This window comes from Ptychodera flava, chromosome 17 (genome assembly GCF_041260155.1).
Source record: "Ptychodera flava strain L36383 chromosome 17, AS_Pfla_20210202, whole genome shotgun sequence".
In the NCBI taxonomy this organism is placed as follows: domain Eukaryota; kingdom Metazoa; phylum Hemichordata; class Enteropneusta; family Ptychoderidae; genus Ptychodera; species Ptychodera flava.
This window is the reverse complement of record NC_091944.1, coordinates 35001084-35017928: the sequence shown is the minus strand read 5'-3', so window position 1 is coordinate 35017928 and position 16845 is coordinate 35001084. Positions and strand designations below refer to the sequence as shown.

Genomic DNA, 16845 nt, shown 5'->3' with positions numbered 1-16845 from the left:
CTGACAATATATTTGGCTTCTTAAAGTAGGCAAAATGGCAAAGAGACTGTGAATCAATTGGATCTTTTAAAGCTAATATTTGTGATTAAAAATGATAGTTGATATTGTAGAAAAATTGAAAATTTATATTTTGAAACATTTTCAAGCGATTTTACATATTTCCTCAAATCAACTCTTTTCAGTGAAGCTGGTAAGCTTGAAATACCCCAGTTCATTAACATGTAAGATCCAGATGTATATACAATGTACAAGATTGCTCTGTGTATCAATGTAGAATGCCAAAAGTCGCCCTCAACATTGTAACATCATTACTGGTGTATATAGACTGACAGACTTTGATTTAGAATCGCCTAGATTTGTTTTTGCCTGAAGTGATTTGTGTTCCATTGTTATTACAAAGTCATTTTTTAAATTTGAACATTTACTTCAGTTTGAACATTTACTTCACTTTTAACATTTGAACATTTAGGAAAGTTCATATCTCGAATTTTCCTCTCAATAGTACAACAATCATTGTGACATGAATTCATGTATATGTATTAAATATAGTAACTGGGGAAAAGGACACTGCCTTCATGCAGTATAACTGCTTGTAGATTTTATGATTTTTGACATAGACAACGTTTATTGGCCAATTTCTAGAAACAAACAGCAAAACTACCTTGTTAGGGAGTGTGTTTGTACATGTCTTGTGAATGGGTCAAAGTTTGTTACTTTTAATCTTCACCAGGTGTTGTAACAGTTCAAAGATGATACAATTGTGATAATGACACTGTACTTACTACATTTTCATGTCAAAATTTATGTTCCATGACAACAGAATTTTTATATTTAGATGTGTATGATGAGATTTCTGGTTTACTGTAAATTTACATGTCTTGATCAACTTTTGGAATCTGCAGCATCCAGAATGTCAGGCTCACTGCTTACAATAATTAATGAAATATGTTTGTACTTATAGTCAACGCTTTTTCTTCATAATGATGAAATGTTAAGAACTGCATATGCAATGCTGACGTCCATGAACAACTTTTTCATAATCCTATAGCTTTATTACTGGTACCTGATATTGCATTTACGAAGTTGGCAGCAATAGTGAATATGCTGGAGGTGATGATGCTGGTGATGTTTATGTTCGCAGTAACAGTGATAGAGATAGATGCATTGCTTTCTGGTGTGTGTTGTTCACTGATTGGTGTAGCATATATAGAGACTAATTCTGAATTTCTCTGTTAATTTATACCTTCTTTATTTAATATTTGCATTTTACAGTGATAGAAACTGCTTCTGTTCTTTCTTCTTTTGTTTACTAAGAATTTTTTCTATTTATAATGTTATGTTCGATGATTCAGCTGTTTAACAGTAATTGTTATACAATATTTTTTAGACTTTGAAAAGTCAAGGAAATGTTCTGTGTGTTTTTGAATTGTACTATAAAAGATGTATTGGACAGTAAAAGTACAGTAAAAACATCACTCTATATGTATATTATTGTAGATAGTTCACAAATTTCCCATACACTTATTCCTTGCTTTCGTGCATTCATGTTTCAGCCCAGCATTGTAAAGTATTAGTTGATCCTCTCAATATCCTTGAATTAAATTAAATACCATCCCCCTGATTCATGCACAAAATGACCATCTTTAAACTATTCTATGAAAAATGGTGACATATCTTTAATTGCACCCCCCCCCCCCCCCCCAACAGTTAAACTTACGACTAACTGTTCAGATATGTGTTGTGCTGAATTAGGAAGTTCACATCACGATGTCCTTGTTCGGTTTTCGCTCTTCAAAGGTTTTTGTCTAGAGGACAGTGTTTTAGGTCATACCCAATGCAATGAAATTTGTTTGCTATGTGCACATATTAATTATTCAGGATTCCTAACAACAGGAGAATAATTATTACAGCTTGGTGTTATGTTAAAATGAGATGCATTTTTTTACCAAATTATGATATATGCACAGAAAACAGTCTACTGCAGAATTATACGTGTACATGCTTGGCAGACAGAGCTTAGCATATGTGTAGAAACTTTCATTTTGAGATTTCCAATGTAAACAGTTAAGCTATAATACAATACTGTACCTTCTGATTGCAGGTCAATAACAATATTTATTGTGTAAACCTGCTGCAAACAATTCTTTCAAAAACCAGCTTGTAAAAATATAGGAAACAATTTTTGTTTTGTAAAATTACGTAGACATGTTACGATTCAAATCAGATCATCATCCCTGAAGTATGACATGCTCCTCTGTGACTTAAATTGATTCTTTGCATTATGTAAAAGAATATCTTTCTCAGTACCAGTTGCATTATAGTCTCCCCAAATTCTTGTGTTTTGAAAATGAGGTAAATCCACAGCAGCTGGCTAGCTGGATAGTCTGCCTGATTGATCGATCGGGAGTTTTTAGGTCTGCGCTCTTTGAGTGTGTTAGATTACAGAGTACTAGTTACTCTATCAATCCATTGGGCAGGCAAGTCAAAGACTGCCCTGTGGTTTAAAACTACCAGTTTTCTTTGCAATTAAGTTGTGCAGTGGTGGTATGTCCTTCTCAGAGTGCCAGCATATGCACCATTGCGAATATGTTGGGGTGGAGCCATCATGCCAATGGTGACGTAAATTCTCATCCTAGGATTGGTTTATAGTTTGTGGCAGGAAACAATTTATTAGGCATTCAATTGGTTAAGAAGTGTCAGGAATAAACCATTAGCTTGCAGGGGTGGTCAAAATTGAAAATATATGGAGAGAGAATTTTTCTTAAAGCTCCTACTTGGCAGTTTCTTTTGCTAAATATGTCGATGTTACAAAGAGGGTTCATTGGTCAAATTTCCTGCTTATTTAATTCACTTAACAGTACTAGTAATGTTGATATCTTTGCCAATTCAATGCAATTTTACAAATATCTTTGGGGTTTTGCGAATGTTATTTTATTCTTTCTGTCATATGTTTCTTGTATGTTGTTTCTTCATTTTCAATTTTGTCAATTTGACTTTTGATAGATTAATATTTTATATTTCATATTTTGACTTGTCTGTAAGATGCTGCCAGCTGGCACTGTTGACAAGAATAAAATAAAACAAAAAAATTAAAAAAGTAGAAAAACTGTTTTGGTTGTGCATAGTAATGGGCTCTAACAAAAGCAAGTATACTGTAGCTGGGCTATTGCCGCCTTGCATATATATATATATATATATATATATATATATATATATATATATATATATATATATATATATATATATATATATATATATATATATATATATATATATATATATATATATATATATATATATATATATATTATATACTGAGACACACCTTAACAATGGTGACACTGTGGTTACCAAAATGTTCCCCTATATCTAGGCTTTCAGAAAATGTATAATTTACGGGGGGGGGGGGGGGGGGGGGGGGGGGGGGGGGGGGGGGGGGGGGGGGGGGGGTTGAGCTTATTTACCACCAGAGAATTGTTAGATTAAAAAGGTCAATTTCTTGTCTTGGAACCTTAACAGTACCAGTCAAAGGTATCCCAAAGACAATTGTTACAACTTTGTCTTACACATGAGTCAAAAATATTCAACAAATTGTGGGAACTTACTTATTTGCAGCCTAGACAAAACACTGTCAAGCCACTACATGGCACAAGACCTGTGATTTTCTCAAAGGCCATCAAAGTTGTTTTGAGCCAACTTTTCCTATTTTAAGACATCAAGCAGAAGGTTATACCATTTGTTGTATTCTCACAATATCCAAACTGAATTGCCAAAGCAAGATTATGGCATCACTCACAACAAACACATGACATCATGTTTGACTTTTCCACTGTAAGTGCCCTTACAAAGCTTTATTTCAGTATTATTTTCATAAAATAATGCTAGATAGATCAAAGTACATAGTCATCCTATTAATTAATTTCATTTTTACATTTATCACTTTCTGGTTTATTACATACATACATACATACATACATACATACATACATACATACATACATACATACATACATACACACACACATACATACATACATACATACATACATACATACATACATACATACATACATACATACATACATACATACATACATACATGAGTACATCCATACATGCATACACATTACATACATACGTACGTACATACATACATCATTACATGCATTCTTACACACACACACACACACACCACTTCAAGGCAGCGTGTAAAGACACAGTATCCTTGCAATGAAGTGTCCACAGTGACACATTGTCCAAAACACACATAAACACATATTTATCAGAAACTTTCAAAATTACTCTTCTAGAATTCACCTTTTGTAGGCCATCAACAAGCTGCATCATAGAACTTATTGAAACACACAAAATTCAAAATTGACATGCATAACATAGCTGTGAATTTTCCTAAAAGCTAAAATATTGTTACCTGATAAAAATCCCTGATTTACCAACCCCTCTGTCCTAAACACTAGTGGAATTACTGTTTTGATACATCTAGGGAAATTAGGCATTGGAAATTGTACAATCAGAATGATATACATATATATTTAAAGGCAATGCAATATGCACACCCTGATATTAAGCTAACTGCTATGGTCTTCTGACAATAAAATGGTACATGTTATTTTTTAAAATAGCATGTGAAATTTCGGTTTAAATTTCTCTATTTGATCACTGATTCCATTGAAAGTCATATCAATATTGTTGTTTGTTATGTACTATTATTATTTTCATGAGGATCAGAGACAATTAATGCAGTACCGTTAAAGATAAAAGACATACCAAGACAAGACTTGAATGTTCTTATCCTAATATGATATATGTGTGAAGCATAAAATATAGAAACAAAGTTTATATAGCCTCAGTTTATGTTAGCTGTACATAACCAAATGGAAAAGTCTTCCGCAATGCATGGGATAGAATCTTTCTACACGTATTTCTTACTCAATAATTTGTGTTATATCATTATAGTAAATACACATGTATATACAATTGGAGAAATATCTAAATGTTCACACAGAAATCTTCCAATCAGTGTTGTAAGTTTTACAATCACATGGTGCTGCAAATATTGATACCTAACTCTGCTTGATGGCCTACAATCACATCAAAATAAACAATTTCTGTTGAGAACCAAAATTTCATAATTTGATGTCAATCATAATGATATACATTAAAATTTTCTCAAAGTTTGAACATTACAATATTGTGGCAGCAATCTCGTGCATTAAATTTTCAGTGCTTACAGGAATAAATATTTTCTAAAACCTTTATGAAAGGTAAACAGTCACTGCGATTGAAGCACAAAAACTACATAATACTGGTTATCATTGCAGTGGCCTTATGCGTTATATGTACAGACAGGAGAATCACACATGATAAAAGAATACTGACATTAAACATGGTATCCATGATGCAAATTATATCTCACTAAATGTTTTCCAAATATTAAATATAACACGTAAAAATATAATTTTACTCAATGAGCTCCAACCATAGACTGAAATGTTCAGTCATGCATCGGTGCTCTGCGTCTCTGGCCTTGACCATTACGAAGTGCAAAGTTAGGTATAGGTTATGCATTGAACTCTGAGAAATAAACGTAATAACTGGCACAGGCTTCTCAAACATGGAAAATATGGTTTAGCCCACTTTCAATAATTATCAAATCCAGATGTTATCCACTCTAGGAGCAATGTGGATGGTCTTATTATCCAAGAATACTGTCAATGAACTTGATGGTATAATATCTATGGTTCAAAGAAAATTTTCCTGGACAAACTCATGTTCAACACTGTGCTTCGAGTCATTAAGTTTGGAGTTGCTAGAGTACCTGAACATGTCGGAATTTTTCGGGCTAATCTAGCTAGCATGGAGTGTGAAAACTGATAGATGTAAGCAGAGTTGAAATATCTGTATGAAAGCCATGTTTGAGAAATAATTTTTTTGGTAGGAAAATAGATGATGAAAATGATGAAAACAACATTAAGGTAGAATGCGCCTCGGGGACAGATATTCAGACTCTAAAACTTTTTCAATTCTTTTCTGATCTACCACTTGTTGGGGTTCGTTTTAAAGCTCTTGGCATAAGAAAACTTTTTACCGGCTTAGTTTTTCGAAAATCAAAAATTTTATTTTTTCCTCATAGAGTTAACACAGGGATGGCGGCCATTTTGAATTTCAAATATCGGTAAATTCAAGGTAATATGTTTCTCTAGTTTCAAAATTTGCATGGTGACCCCCGATTTTTATTCTTGATTTTGAAAGAGAATGGCTGAAATATTCTCTGAGGAAAGTTTGAGCAAAAGTTTAAGTCTTTCACTTTCGAGGTGCATACTACCTTAAGCTGTACACTCAGCGCAGAATTTCATGGTCAATATGTGTATGTGTTGTTTTGCCAGATAATTAATTACAATGGCTGTCCTGTACCAACCTATGTGACAAAATTCTTTTCACAAATTTATCCTGCGTGTCATCAGGGAGGATGTCTTACACTTTTGCGCCGTTTCAAAAGTATTACATTTGATTTCTTATTTTCTGATAGAGCTCTCTTACACATCACAAGTTGGAGTTTTAGCAATCAAAAGTTCATTCATCTTGAGAAACAATAAGATGTGGTATTCTGCCTGCACAGGGAGCCATATGGCTGGCTACCTCTGCTGCTATTGTCTTAACTTTTTGAAATAGCACAGATCAGATACTTGTTGACAGAAAAGGAAAAAAAATAAAGAAATCATTGTTGTGTACCAATAGTAAATGCACTCCAGAATTTTGGTGAAAAATATCAACTGCAGTAAAAAATTGCTTGCTTCTTAGCATAATAGTTCTTCTTAGTGAATGACAATTCTGACTCGGTATTGTCACATGATGAGACGCTGCATTCAAAGACGTATAGACTCATTTTGAACATAATCTGCATGGTTCATACAAGTAGAATGTTGACAATGGACAGAAAATACCACAAAGTAGAGAGGATGTAGCTGTTGCACAGTTATCGTATATAATAAGTAACATCAAACAATCTATACAAATTTAACCCTTTGAGTGCTGTATTATTTCCCATCAAAATTTCAGGAGAACATTTTACCAATTTTTATGATTTTTTCTGTAATTTTTTGGATAATTTTGGATCAAATGGACATCACATTTCATTGGCTACAGTTTTTCACCAAAATTTTGGCAAAATCTGAAAAAATTTGACTGGGGCATATTTTATAAAGGTGACCAAAATTGACTTTGGCCCTCAAAGAGTTAAGTTCCAATGTTACTTCATTTTGGGGTGATACATTAAAATTAAAAAAATACCCTGCATTTCAAACTTTTAAAGTGGAATATTCAATCTAGGTGCAACATTAGTACAGAAAAAAAACTTACCCTTTCCAAAGTGAATTCATTGAACTGTAAAACCCCTAACCCCTGACATGGACAAATAATTATGAACTTCTATAACATTAAAATAAGACAACCAGGAAAAACTAACACAAAATGAATCCACAAGAAAGTATTGGATAATTAGCTTGTTGATGATAAATATCAAGAAACACATTGATCAAAGAATATATAGTTTTAATGTTGCTTACTGAAACGCCAACCTGTTTTTTTCTGAGAGATAGTGTGTATTTCAATGTATATTTTCAAGATATAATGGCGCCCTCTACCTTTCAAATTTGTAAGCATCATCTTAGTCCATTGTGATTTTCAAAAGTCAGACATCTATGGAATTTGTTCTATTTACAAAAAAAAACACAACAAAGAGACAGCAGTTTGGTCACATTATCTAGTGAGAAACAAAAAATCTGCAAAATTTGTCTATTTATATCCACACATTATTCACACAAGTCATTATTTACTTGGGTCTGGTGAAGGAAGCATAGACATTGGATGGTGCGCTGATTTATGTCGCACTAAGTCGCGTTTATAAACATATTGTCTATCACAGAAATCACAAGCAAACCGTTTCTTTCCTGTGTGTTTATGTTTATGGCCTAAGAGACTGTCAGAACGATTAAAGGTTTGTCCGCATTCATCACATTCATATTTTTTCACACTTTTCTGCAGCTTTTTCAGTTCTTGAAGGCGGGATATTTTGGACATCAGTTTTGTTTTTAGCTCTGTTACCTCTACAGATGCCAATTCATGCACTTGGCGTTTATGCCGATGAAGGTCACCACGATAAAAGAAGCTCTTGGAACACAGATCACAAACGTACGGGCGCTGACCAGTGTGCGTAAACTTGTGTTGCCGAAAACAATCTTGGGACGAGAAACCTTTTCCGCATTCTTCACACTTGAAGGGGCATTCATCGAGATGCGTAAGCTTGTGCCGTGATAAATCGCGCCGGTAGCTGTAGGCCTTGCCACAAGTGTCACACTTGTGTGGCTTCACCCCTGTATGACAGACAGAGTGTTCACGTAGGTAGTCTGCTCGAATGAAACTTTTGCCACACTCTGAGCACACATACAGATCTGTGCCTGTATGAACTTTCATGTGGTCCTTCAAAGACTTTGGATACACATATGATTTGCCACACTCTTGACAGATGTATGCTTTCTCTGATGAATGACTCTCATAGGCATGGTCTCCTAGCTCTTTGACCGAATTAAATATTTTCCCACAAAACTTACACACGCAAACTTTTGGCTGTCCATGGAAGATGGTATGTTTGTTTAGAGCTCTTTTGCTACGGAAAGTTAGTCCGCAAGTATCACATTTGTACGCTCCTATGGAATTGGTTTCATCACTGCCATCGTCCTCCAGGTTGTTGACATCAGAAACATCACTCACTTTTCCGTGCTCCTGGTGTACTTTCTCATTTGATTGATCAACTGTAGCATCATTGATTTCACTTTTCACAGAAACCAACATCTTCTCAGAGCTTTCTTCACTAGGAGGCTGTTGTCTGTGAATTAGCTGGGTGCTTTTGATCTTGGCCTCCACGGATTCAGAGTACATACTTATGAAATCAGCGCATCCTTTACAGAGAGACGGTACTCTGAAGAAGGCAGCAGCAGTCTGCAAAGCCTGGAAGTTGTCAAGCGTCAGCTCAATCTTACCGGTGTACAGGTACTGCAACAGTAGCTCAACGGTGGATGCAGCTATTTGCGTCACTGAGACTTCATCAGCCTCTGGCCTGGACTGGAACATCGACAAGAAAAACTCGCTTGCCCCGGCTAGAATCACCTTATGGCATGGAAATACCCTCCCCTCGACAATGATTTTGACGTCAGTAAGAAAGCCTTGGCTTCTCATAAAGTTGAGCTGATGCAGCATGCTTGTATTATATGCTGGTTCAACGAATGTCCAGCTGAGAAAATCAGCTTGCAAGCCTAACCTGTTTGTTTTGTCTTTATCAGCACCATCCTTGGGATGACTGGAATCTCCCTGGGCAATGTGTATGATAATTGACGGGCTGTTGACGCTGACAGAAGTGAACTGATTGGTGGTAGGGTTGCTAACTTCCATTTTTCAGGACCTGAGAATAAAATGAAGATATGGGAAAATAAGAAATAGAGTCTTATAAGAGAGACTCAATGGTTAGAAAAGTGTTTTTTGCAATTCAACTCTGCTACAGTACAAAGACTAAACATTGTCACATCACTGACAGAGTGATGTAATTTCATCAACTATCAGCTTTGTAGATGATTGATCAGTACTGACAAAGACATTATGAACTGAAGTTTGAATATACATTGAATTTGGCAAATCAATTGATCTGATTTCCCGGTTTTGAGTAGTGCAGGATTTGACATTAAAACTTTGGTGTGGTCGTCCTCGTAGACCACCAGAATATACATTTCAGTGGTCCAAATCAGTGCTTGTAATAAGAAAAACTTACAGGGTCATAAATTGCTAATAAACCTTCCTTTTAAAACTCGTGGACTTTGAAATAATCTGATTTACATATTGAGAGTTCATTATCATTCATATAATTCATAATCATTCATATATAATACCTATCAATGTGAGCTGGAAAGCATTTAGCTTGGACTATGAGGTTCTTATAAGGTTAAATCTGAATGGTTTGAATGGACTGTCAACTTTATAAAGCTACCTTCTGAAACTTGACCATAAAAATGTATTTAGCTCTATCAGAGTGATTGAGTAACTTTTGCCAACATGTTTCAAATGGTCATCATTATTTCTATCATAGCTGACAAGTTCTTCCCCATATTGTAAACAATAATGGTTAAAAAAACCACAGATGGTTTTGCTTGGTTGTCAAAAACTGGTAAACTGGAAGATTTGGACTAAGTATATCAATGCCTCAATGGTCTTTTCCAGTTTTCTTGTTCTCTATTTGTAAGATAAAATTTCTTATTCCACTTTCAAATTCATTTTGAAATGCCATGTATTTGACTTGTCAACATAGCTTGTATTGTTTACTGTCCAATCATTGCTTCACTATTGTTGACGAGTGAATTATGTGTGACGTGTACCGTAAAATATTAGCCATGATAATTTTCACAGTGAACCTCAAGATATCTACGATAAACGTCTTTGCAAGGTTAATACTCTGTATTTCAACATACTTAGAATGGAGAATACACATTGTGTGTTTTTGTGTTAGAGTACAAAATATCAAACATTACAGCTGTTGTGACTAGTCCCTTTAAATTCAAACCCTGTGACAAATCAGCTGCCCTGCTCTGATAGATCAGAATTGTACAACATTTTACCAATTTTTATGAATTTTTCTGTAATATTTTCCATGATTTTGGACTAAATGGACATAATTTTCATGGGCTTCACCTTTTGACCAAAATTTTTGGAAATATCAGAAAAAATTGTCTACATCTGAAAGAAATTGTTGGCGTTATATTGCATAAAGGCAACAAAAATCAACTTTGACACTCTAAGGTTGCAATTGTACAGCAATGACTAAAAGTAGCAGATTCTCAGACTTGACGGCAGTCCTGAACATGTCACTTGTCTTGGAGACCAACAACCAATGGCAGTGGTTTTGTTGAGGGCATTACTGATGCCAAGGTATTTTTTACTTGCGTTCTACATGGTATTTATTAATGCAGTTGACTTTGGCGATGTTCAGCGTTCTTGCTAAGATTTGGAAACATACCGGTAGGTCTATGGTTTGGGAATGCCGATACTATTTCTAATCTTCCCTAATATGGTTGCATTGACCATATGTAGGAACTGTGCATTGATTCACAATGGAATAACAGTCACATGACAAGGAAACCATGGCAAAATACTGACAAAACATCCTGATCAACCGTCATCACGGATACTTCTGATTGGTAGATACACAAGAGAGTTTGCCATACTGTAAAGTTTTTATATACCTAGAAAGTACAAAATTTACACAACTTTCAAAGAGTTATGATGGTGAACTTATGATTGACCCAGTGATGCTTTTATATAGCATTAGATCTTTTTGAGGTGATGAAGTTGCTCTTTTTGGGAATTTTCATTTTATGGTGAGTGAATATGCTGACAGATTCATCAATAAAAACATACCTTCAGTGTAACTTCGACACAAAATAAGTAGAGGAAGAAGTGACAATGTCTGGTATCTATCAGCTGCATACATATGCACCTGTACACTAACGCCTAATATTAACAAATATGTCAGGTAGCGGTAAACCTGACCCTAACCTATTTAACCCTTTCACCGCCATGGTTTAGCCCAAACCCATTGCTGGCAATGGTGATTGTGGACCTGTTTACAGGGAATTGGGGGTGAACAGGTTAAAATCAACTAACTTTGAAATTTTTTCTGCATTTTAAAAATCATGATTATTTTTCTGCCAAATATATGGGTGGGGGGGTTGTGATTCACATCCTATTAACTATTGAAAATAAAAAAATTTCATGACACACTTACTGTTTTCTGAAAGTATGCTAATTGAAACATACTTTATTGCACTGATGAGCTTATGGATGTTTACAAATCACCACTTGGAAAGAAATTTTGCAACTCTACACTATTCTAAGGGGTCCAGTTTACAAAGTTGTGGAAGGACCCTCTATGACAACCATTTTTTTTTCAAAAGTAAGGTTGCAATGGGTCCAGCATTTTTCAGATGCACCTTTCACTTATTATCATACAGTACAAGTAGGTCTGCTTAGCACTGCTATAATTTGAGTCAATGGTTGATTAACTGGTATTTCATAAATAACTTTCATGAAAGTGTAAACGCAAAAAAAGGAAGTCACAAACTGTAATTAAAATCAGTCACACTTCTTTCATTTGTTTGCCATGAGAAATTTTCACAATTTTATCGGGTATGATTTTTTAATGATAAATTTTCATATTATTATGAGGAAGCAGATATTTGGCTCTTTTTTTCAATTTTTTTTATGATTCAAGAGCACCATATATCACTACTAATCAGTAAATATTGGAAAAAGCCGACAGGTAATTTGAAATTTTCAGATAAGCAATGCACTGTAAGTTTTGAATTTAGATTTATTTGTGCAGTGCTTTCAATATGAATGATCGTCTGTCTCTTTGGCAGTCAATTTCTACAACAAGATAAGTATCAGTGAAAGCAATGCAAATAAAACTACTTTGGAAATGCGTTCCCGCCCATTTCGTGAACTAGTACATTTACGTGCAGTATGTGTCTAGACAGGCATCCTACCGTACTGTAGATCCCGCGATGCAATGCTACTGTACTACCGCCGCGACCGATTTACATGATTAGCAAGCTGCGCACACTATGCTACAGTACATTGCCCGACGCATAAATAAGCTCAGGCCAGATAAAGCCAGATGTCGATCAGCGCAGCGTGCGGGTCTATGTGTTGTTACTGGCTGAGCCTCCAACCCTAGATACACTACATACAGTTCACACCACTCAAAGAGTTCTGCGCTTTGTGTAGTATGATTGTCGAGCGAAGACAAACATACAAAAGTTAGAGAAACGGTTTCTTACGTGATACTTAGCTATGATGCTCTGACTCAAGCCGTACTGAGCAAAGAATAAAAATAACTAACGGAGCAGTAACTGGACGCGAATATGATAATAATATCGTAGTGATCGTGTTACAATATCGCCATTTTGTAAGCTTGGCAGCCACGCCCGCGCGCCTTCGCGTACACATTCTAGCACACTGCGATGGTCTAAATTTTGCGTGACAGTCATGCACAACCGTGTATCACTATCAAGAAACTTACCTGGATTGACAACTTCCTACAATTAACGTGTAACATCGACAGCGTCAGGTGATTTTCAAAAGAAAATTTGGCAGACTGTACGCCGCGCCGGGATCTGTGAAAGAAGGCGGTGGGGCAGGCGAATTACGCGTCATTGTCAACCGTAGGAGGCGCACTATAGTAAACAAATTCCGCGTCACTTGCGCGCGCAGCTGACAAATCTCCCAAAACATAAAAATTACCATAGTATAAACAATAAATGCATACTTCATTGAGTTATTCTCTTTCTTTGAGGTTCTTTTTTAAAGTTTCTGTTGTCCCTTTTACATGTAAATAGATACCAATTTAGCGATGTTTCTAAATCACGACGGTTGCATTTCTCTACGATAGTTTTTTGTCGTGGAAAAAATAATTTTCACCACAAAAAGAGGCTAGCTCTTGTCGAACAATAATACATCACAGCCAAAAGAAATCATCATTCAGTGGCTCGGTGATATTTGACTGATGCACGATATCAGTTCATAAAATCATTAAAACAGTGGTTGTTTCGAAACGAGTTGAGAAAGTTTAATACTATCACTTCACTGAGCGCCACATGGTGGAATATGTAATGGGATCAGACTCGATTAGCATAAAGCTATTTTTCTGGATCCATATTTGCATTTCGCCTATTTTAATTTTTGTAATAATGAGCTTGTCAAAGATTTCAAAAAAGGCAATAAAATGAATAAATGAAATGAATGAAATGTTTCATTGGCCGGCTATTTTTAGAACTCCGATTTTAAGATACGGTTTTTTGCACTCCATTCTTAGGACTTTGCCTCTTCGTCGAAGAATATCGAGAAGTACATCCTGAGTTATTCAAAAAGATAAGGGTCTTACCTAAGACTTCATACAAAAGAACGTTTCTATAACAGTGAATTTGCCAAAGTACACAAACTCTAAAAACGGCGACTGTAACATGTGTCGGTTAGTCGCGAGGCTCTTATTAATATAAGTTTTTCTTCACAATGTGTACGCTGGACACCGTTACATCAGAGAAATGAAACTTCATTTTGTCGAAAGTAATGAGTATTCCGAAATACGAAGTATGGAGAATGAATTAAATGCCGCTTGTCTTGGCACCGCAATAATTGATATATAGCTTTCAGACAGAGGGCCGTGTAAAAATATGTATCAAAGGTTACATACACTTTCCTTTCAATTATGTTGTCAGAGCGAGACGGTTACCTTTTTCTACAGAGTTGCAACTAGTAGCACTGTCTTCAAGCTTATGTACTGAATATAAGTTGTTGATATTTGCACATCCGATGGTATCAGCTTTATCTCTGGGAAAATTGACGTCGACTGACTGCACAACTTTCAAAAGAGACAAATGACTTAAATCACATAAACAGTCAATGTCAAACAAGGATTGAGGACTGCCCCTTTAAATCGGCCATGTGACATGGTACCTCTACAAACTTGAGAATAGTGAACTAGATCCCGGAACACATAGTACATTCTGAAAATATAAATCCCTCAAAAACTTCAATTCTAATTACAATTCTCAAAAATTGTATAGGCATTGTTTAATTCCACATCGTGCAAATGTTTTTACTTGCATAAGCATTGACTTGTGGCCTTTTTTTTGTTAACGAAATTCATCATGATTATTTGTAAAGTTTGTTTATATTATTTGTTATTCAGCTTTCTACATAATCATTGAAACAAAAAATTTCAACACGTGTATTTTTACATACGTTGGAGGGGCTGTTCAAAAACGAGATTTGATGCATGATGCGTTTTCCCCAAGACTTTTCTTGGGGACGGACGCCTAAAAAACGCACCTGCACGAAAAACCAAAATTCTTCACCCTGACCCTGGATGTAATTATGAAATTCCACAAACATTCCGTCCGGCTTATATTCACGGCAATGTCATCACACCGTTGCTGCGTACGTAAGCAACAGTGCACGTGACGCAAGCTTTGTCGACGTGATAAGTGTTAATCTTGAAGATAGAATATGATACGAGGGTATCATGACAAATAATCATAGCAATTACTGAAAACTCGGAAATAAGCTCCCGGGATAAGCACACACCTTTAATATCGGCCCGACCTCAGACAATTACGTATACTGCAAGATACTTTTGAGCACAGTCCCTCTATCCACTGTGTTTTGAGGCAGTAGTCTGAGCTTCAAGATGATATATTATGACTCAGACGCGTGTCTGCTGAGGTCTGAGGCACGACTCGTTAACACAATGCGGCATATACTTGCACGATCATTGTGTCTTTAGTTAGGCATAATACTGATGATAAAATTATAGTTTGCACAGAAATTGCTGAAATTTGTTGTTGTTTGTTAAATAGATAGATTTATCAATAAATGCATAAGTACAAGTACCTGTCGTGGGCGATCCTCTTTAAATTTCGGATTGCCATACGCGCCGCAATTACTCTAATGTGACAGCTGATGAGATATTTGAAAATCAATGTCGTTTCCTGTGATATTGTACTGAATTTACTGCTTGTTTTGGAACAATACTTATCATGACAATGCCGAAAACAATTTTAAAGTTCATCGAATCTAATGCAATATTGTTATTTAAAAGACTTTTGTACTCTCCTGCATGTATACTGTCATTTCCGCATTATAATTATTAGCTTAGCAGCCTTGAAGACAGGCGAGGCCTTGAGAGTCAAATAATATGGTTGACATATGTGTATTGTCATTTCCTTTTGGGAGCAAGTCTAAAACATGCTTCTCTTGGCGATTTTGGCAAATAAATGAAGACAAAAATAGATTATATTGGCCAAGTAACGAAGATACCATATCATGTCTTTAGGGAGCGTTATTCCCCCTTTAATTCCGTTTGCGTATTTTTTTCCTTTCTGCCAGTCATGATAACTTTACTTCACTTTCTAGACTTGGTTCAAGTCGGTGACTTTCTAAAAATAAAATTATTTGCAGTAGTTTCTCATGTTTCTCTCCTTTTTCATACAAACCTATTTGGAATTTGGCAGCCCAGGCCAGGTTTTCCTGGCGATTGGACGCGTTATCTTTGAGTCTGCGCAGTCGTGACTTAGTTTCCGCCCGATTCTGAGTTTATAGCGTTCACCCCATTCACGCGTTTCACATGAAAGCAGAACACAAATCATCGCATTCACCCCACTCAAACATTCACAAATCACAGACTTGAATCAAGTCTATTCACTTTCCTTCTCGTCGGACTCGCTCTATTTTGCGAGCATGCACCTATATCTTAGGTGAGATATGCCTTTCTTTCCATGACATATTAAACAAAAGCGAATAGGAAAATGTATACTTGCACAAATTTGTCATTTATCTGTAGGCACACATTATTCAGGTACTTTGAAAGAGAACAGGAGCAACCTAGTACCTATACTGTAGTAAAATAACTGGTGGATCCAGGACAAGGTGATCTGAAAAGACGGTACCAGAGTTTACGGTTTACTGTATATGAGAGGAGAGGAATTATCTGCACCCAGTGCTGACATAAATAATTTAACCGGGGGGTGGTTAGGAGGGGCGTCTCCGTCCTGACAAAGAAAATTTTGAAAACATAAATTATAGAATAGATTCATAAAGACTCAAAATTATATCTGAGAGAGAATGATTCTCCATCGTTACCTTCCATGCAGACAAGTGAACATCCGCTTGGAAAAATTGCTGTTGGGAAATTTTTCAGCGCCCCGTCCCTTTGTTATGGCCCTGTCA

The 16845-nt window shown here is 35.8% G+C and overlaps 1 protein-coding gene across 1 annotated transcript; it reads right to left on the bottom strand.

Moving 5' to 3' along the window:
* Positions 1-3816: 3816 nt before the first annotated feature.
* LOC139116154 (zinc finger protein 117-like) lies at positions 3817-13279 on the bottom strand. The gene is made up of 2 exons (XM_070678701.1): positions 13142-13279; positions 3817-9475 (listed from the first exon to the last, which is right to left on the bottom strand). Exon 2 carries the CDS (start codon positions 9463-9465, stop codon positions 7846-7848), a length of 1620 nt encoding a protein of 539 aa, XP_070534802.1. The 5' UTR covers positions 9466-9475; positions 13142-13279; the 3' UTR covers positions 3817-7845.
* Between the last annotated feature and the right edge of the window lie 3566 nt (positions 13280-16845).

What these genes read in the sequence shown, in the direction of transcription:
- LOC139116154 (XM_070678701.1), bottom strand. Translation starts at nt 9,465, where the DNA reads ATGGAAGTTAGCAACCCTACCACCAATCAGTTCACTTCTGTCAGCGTC.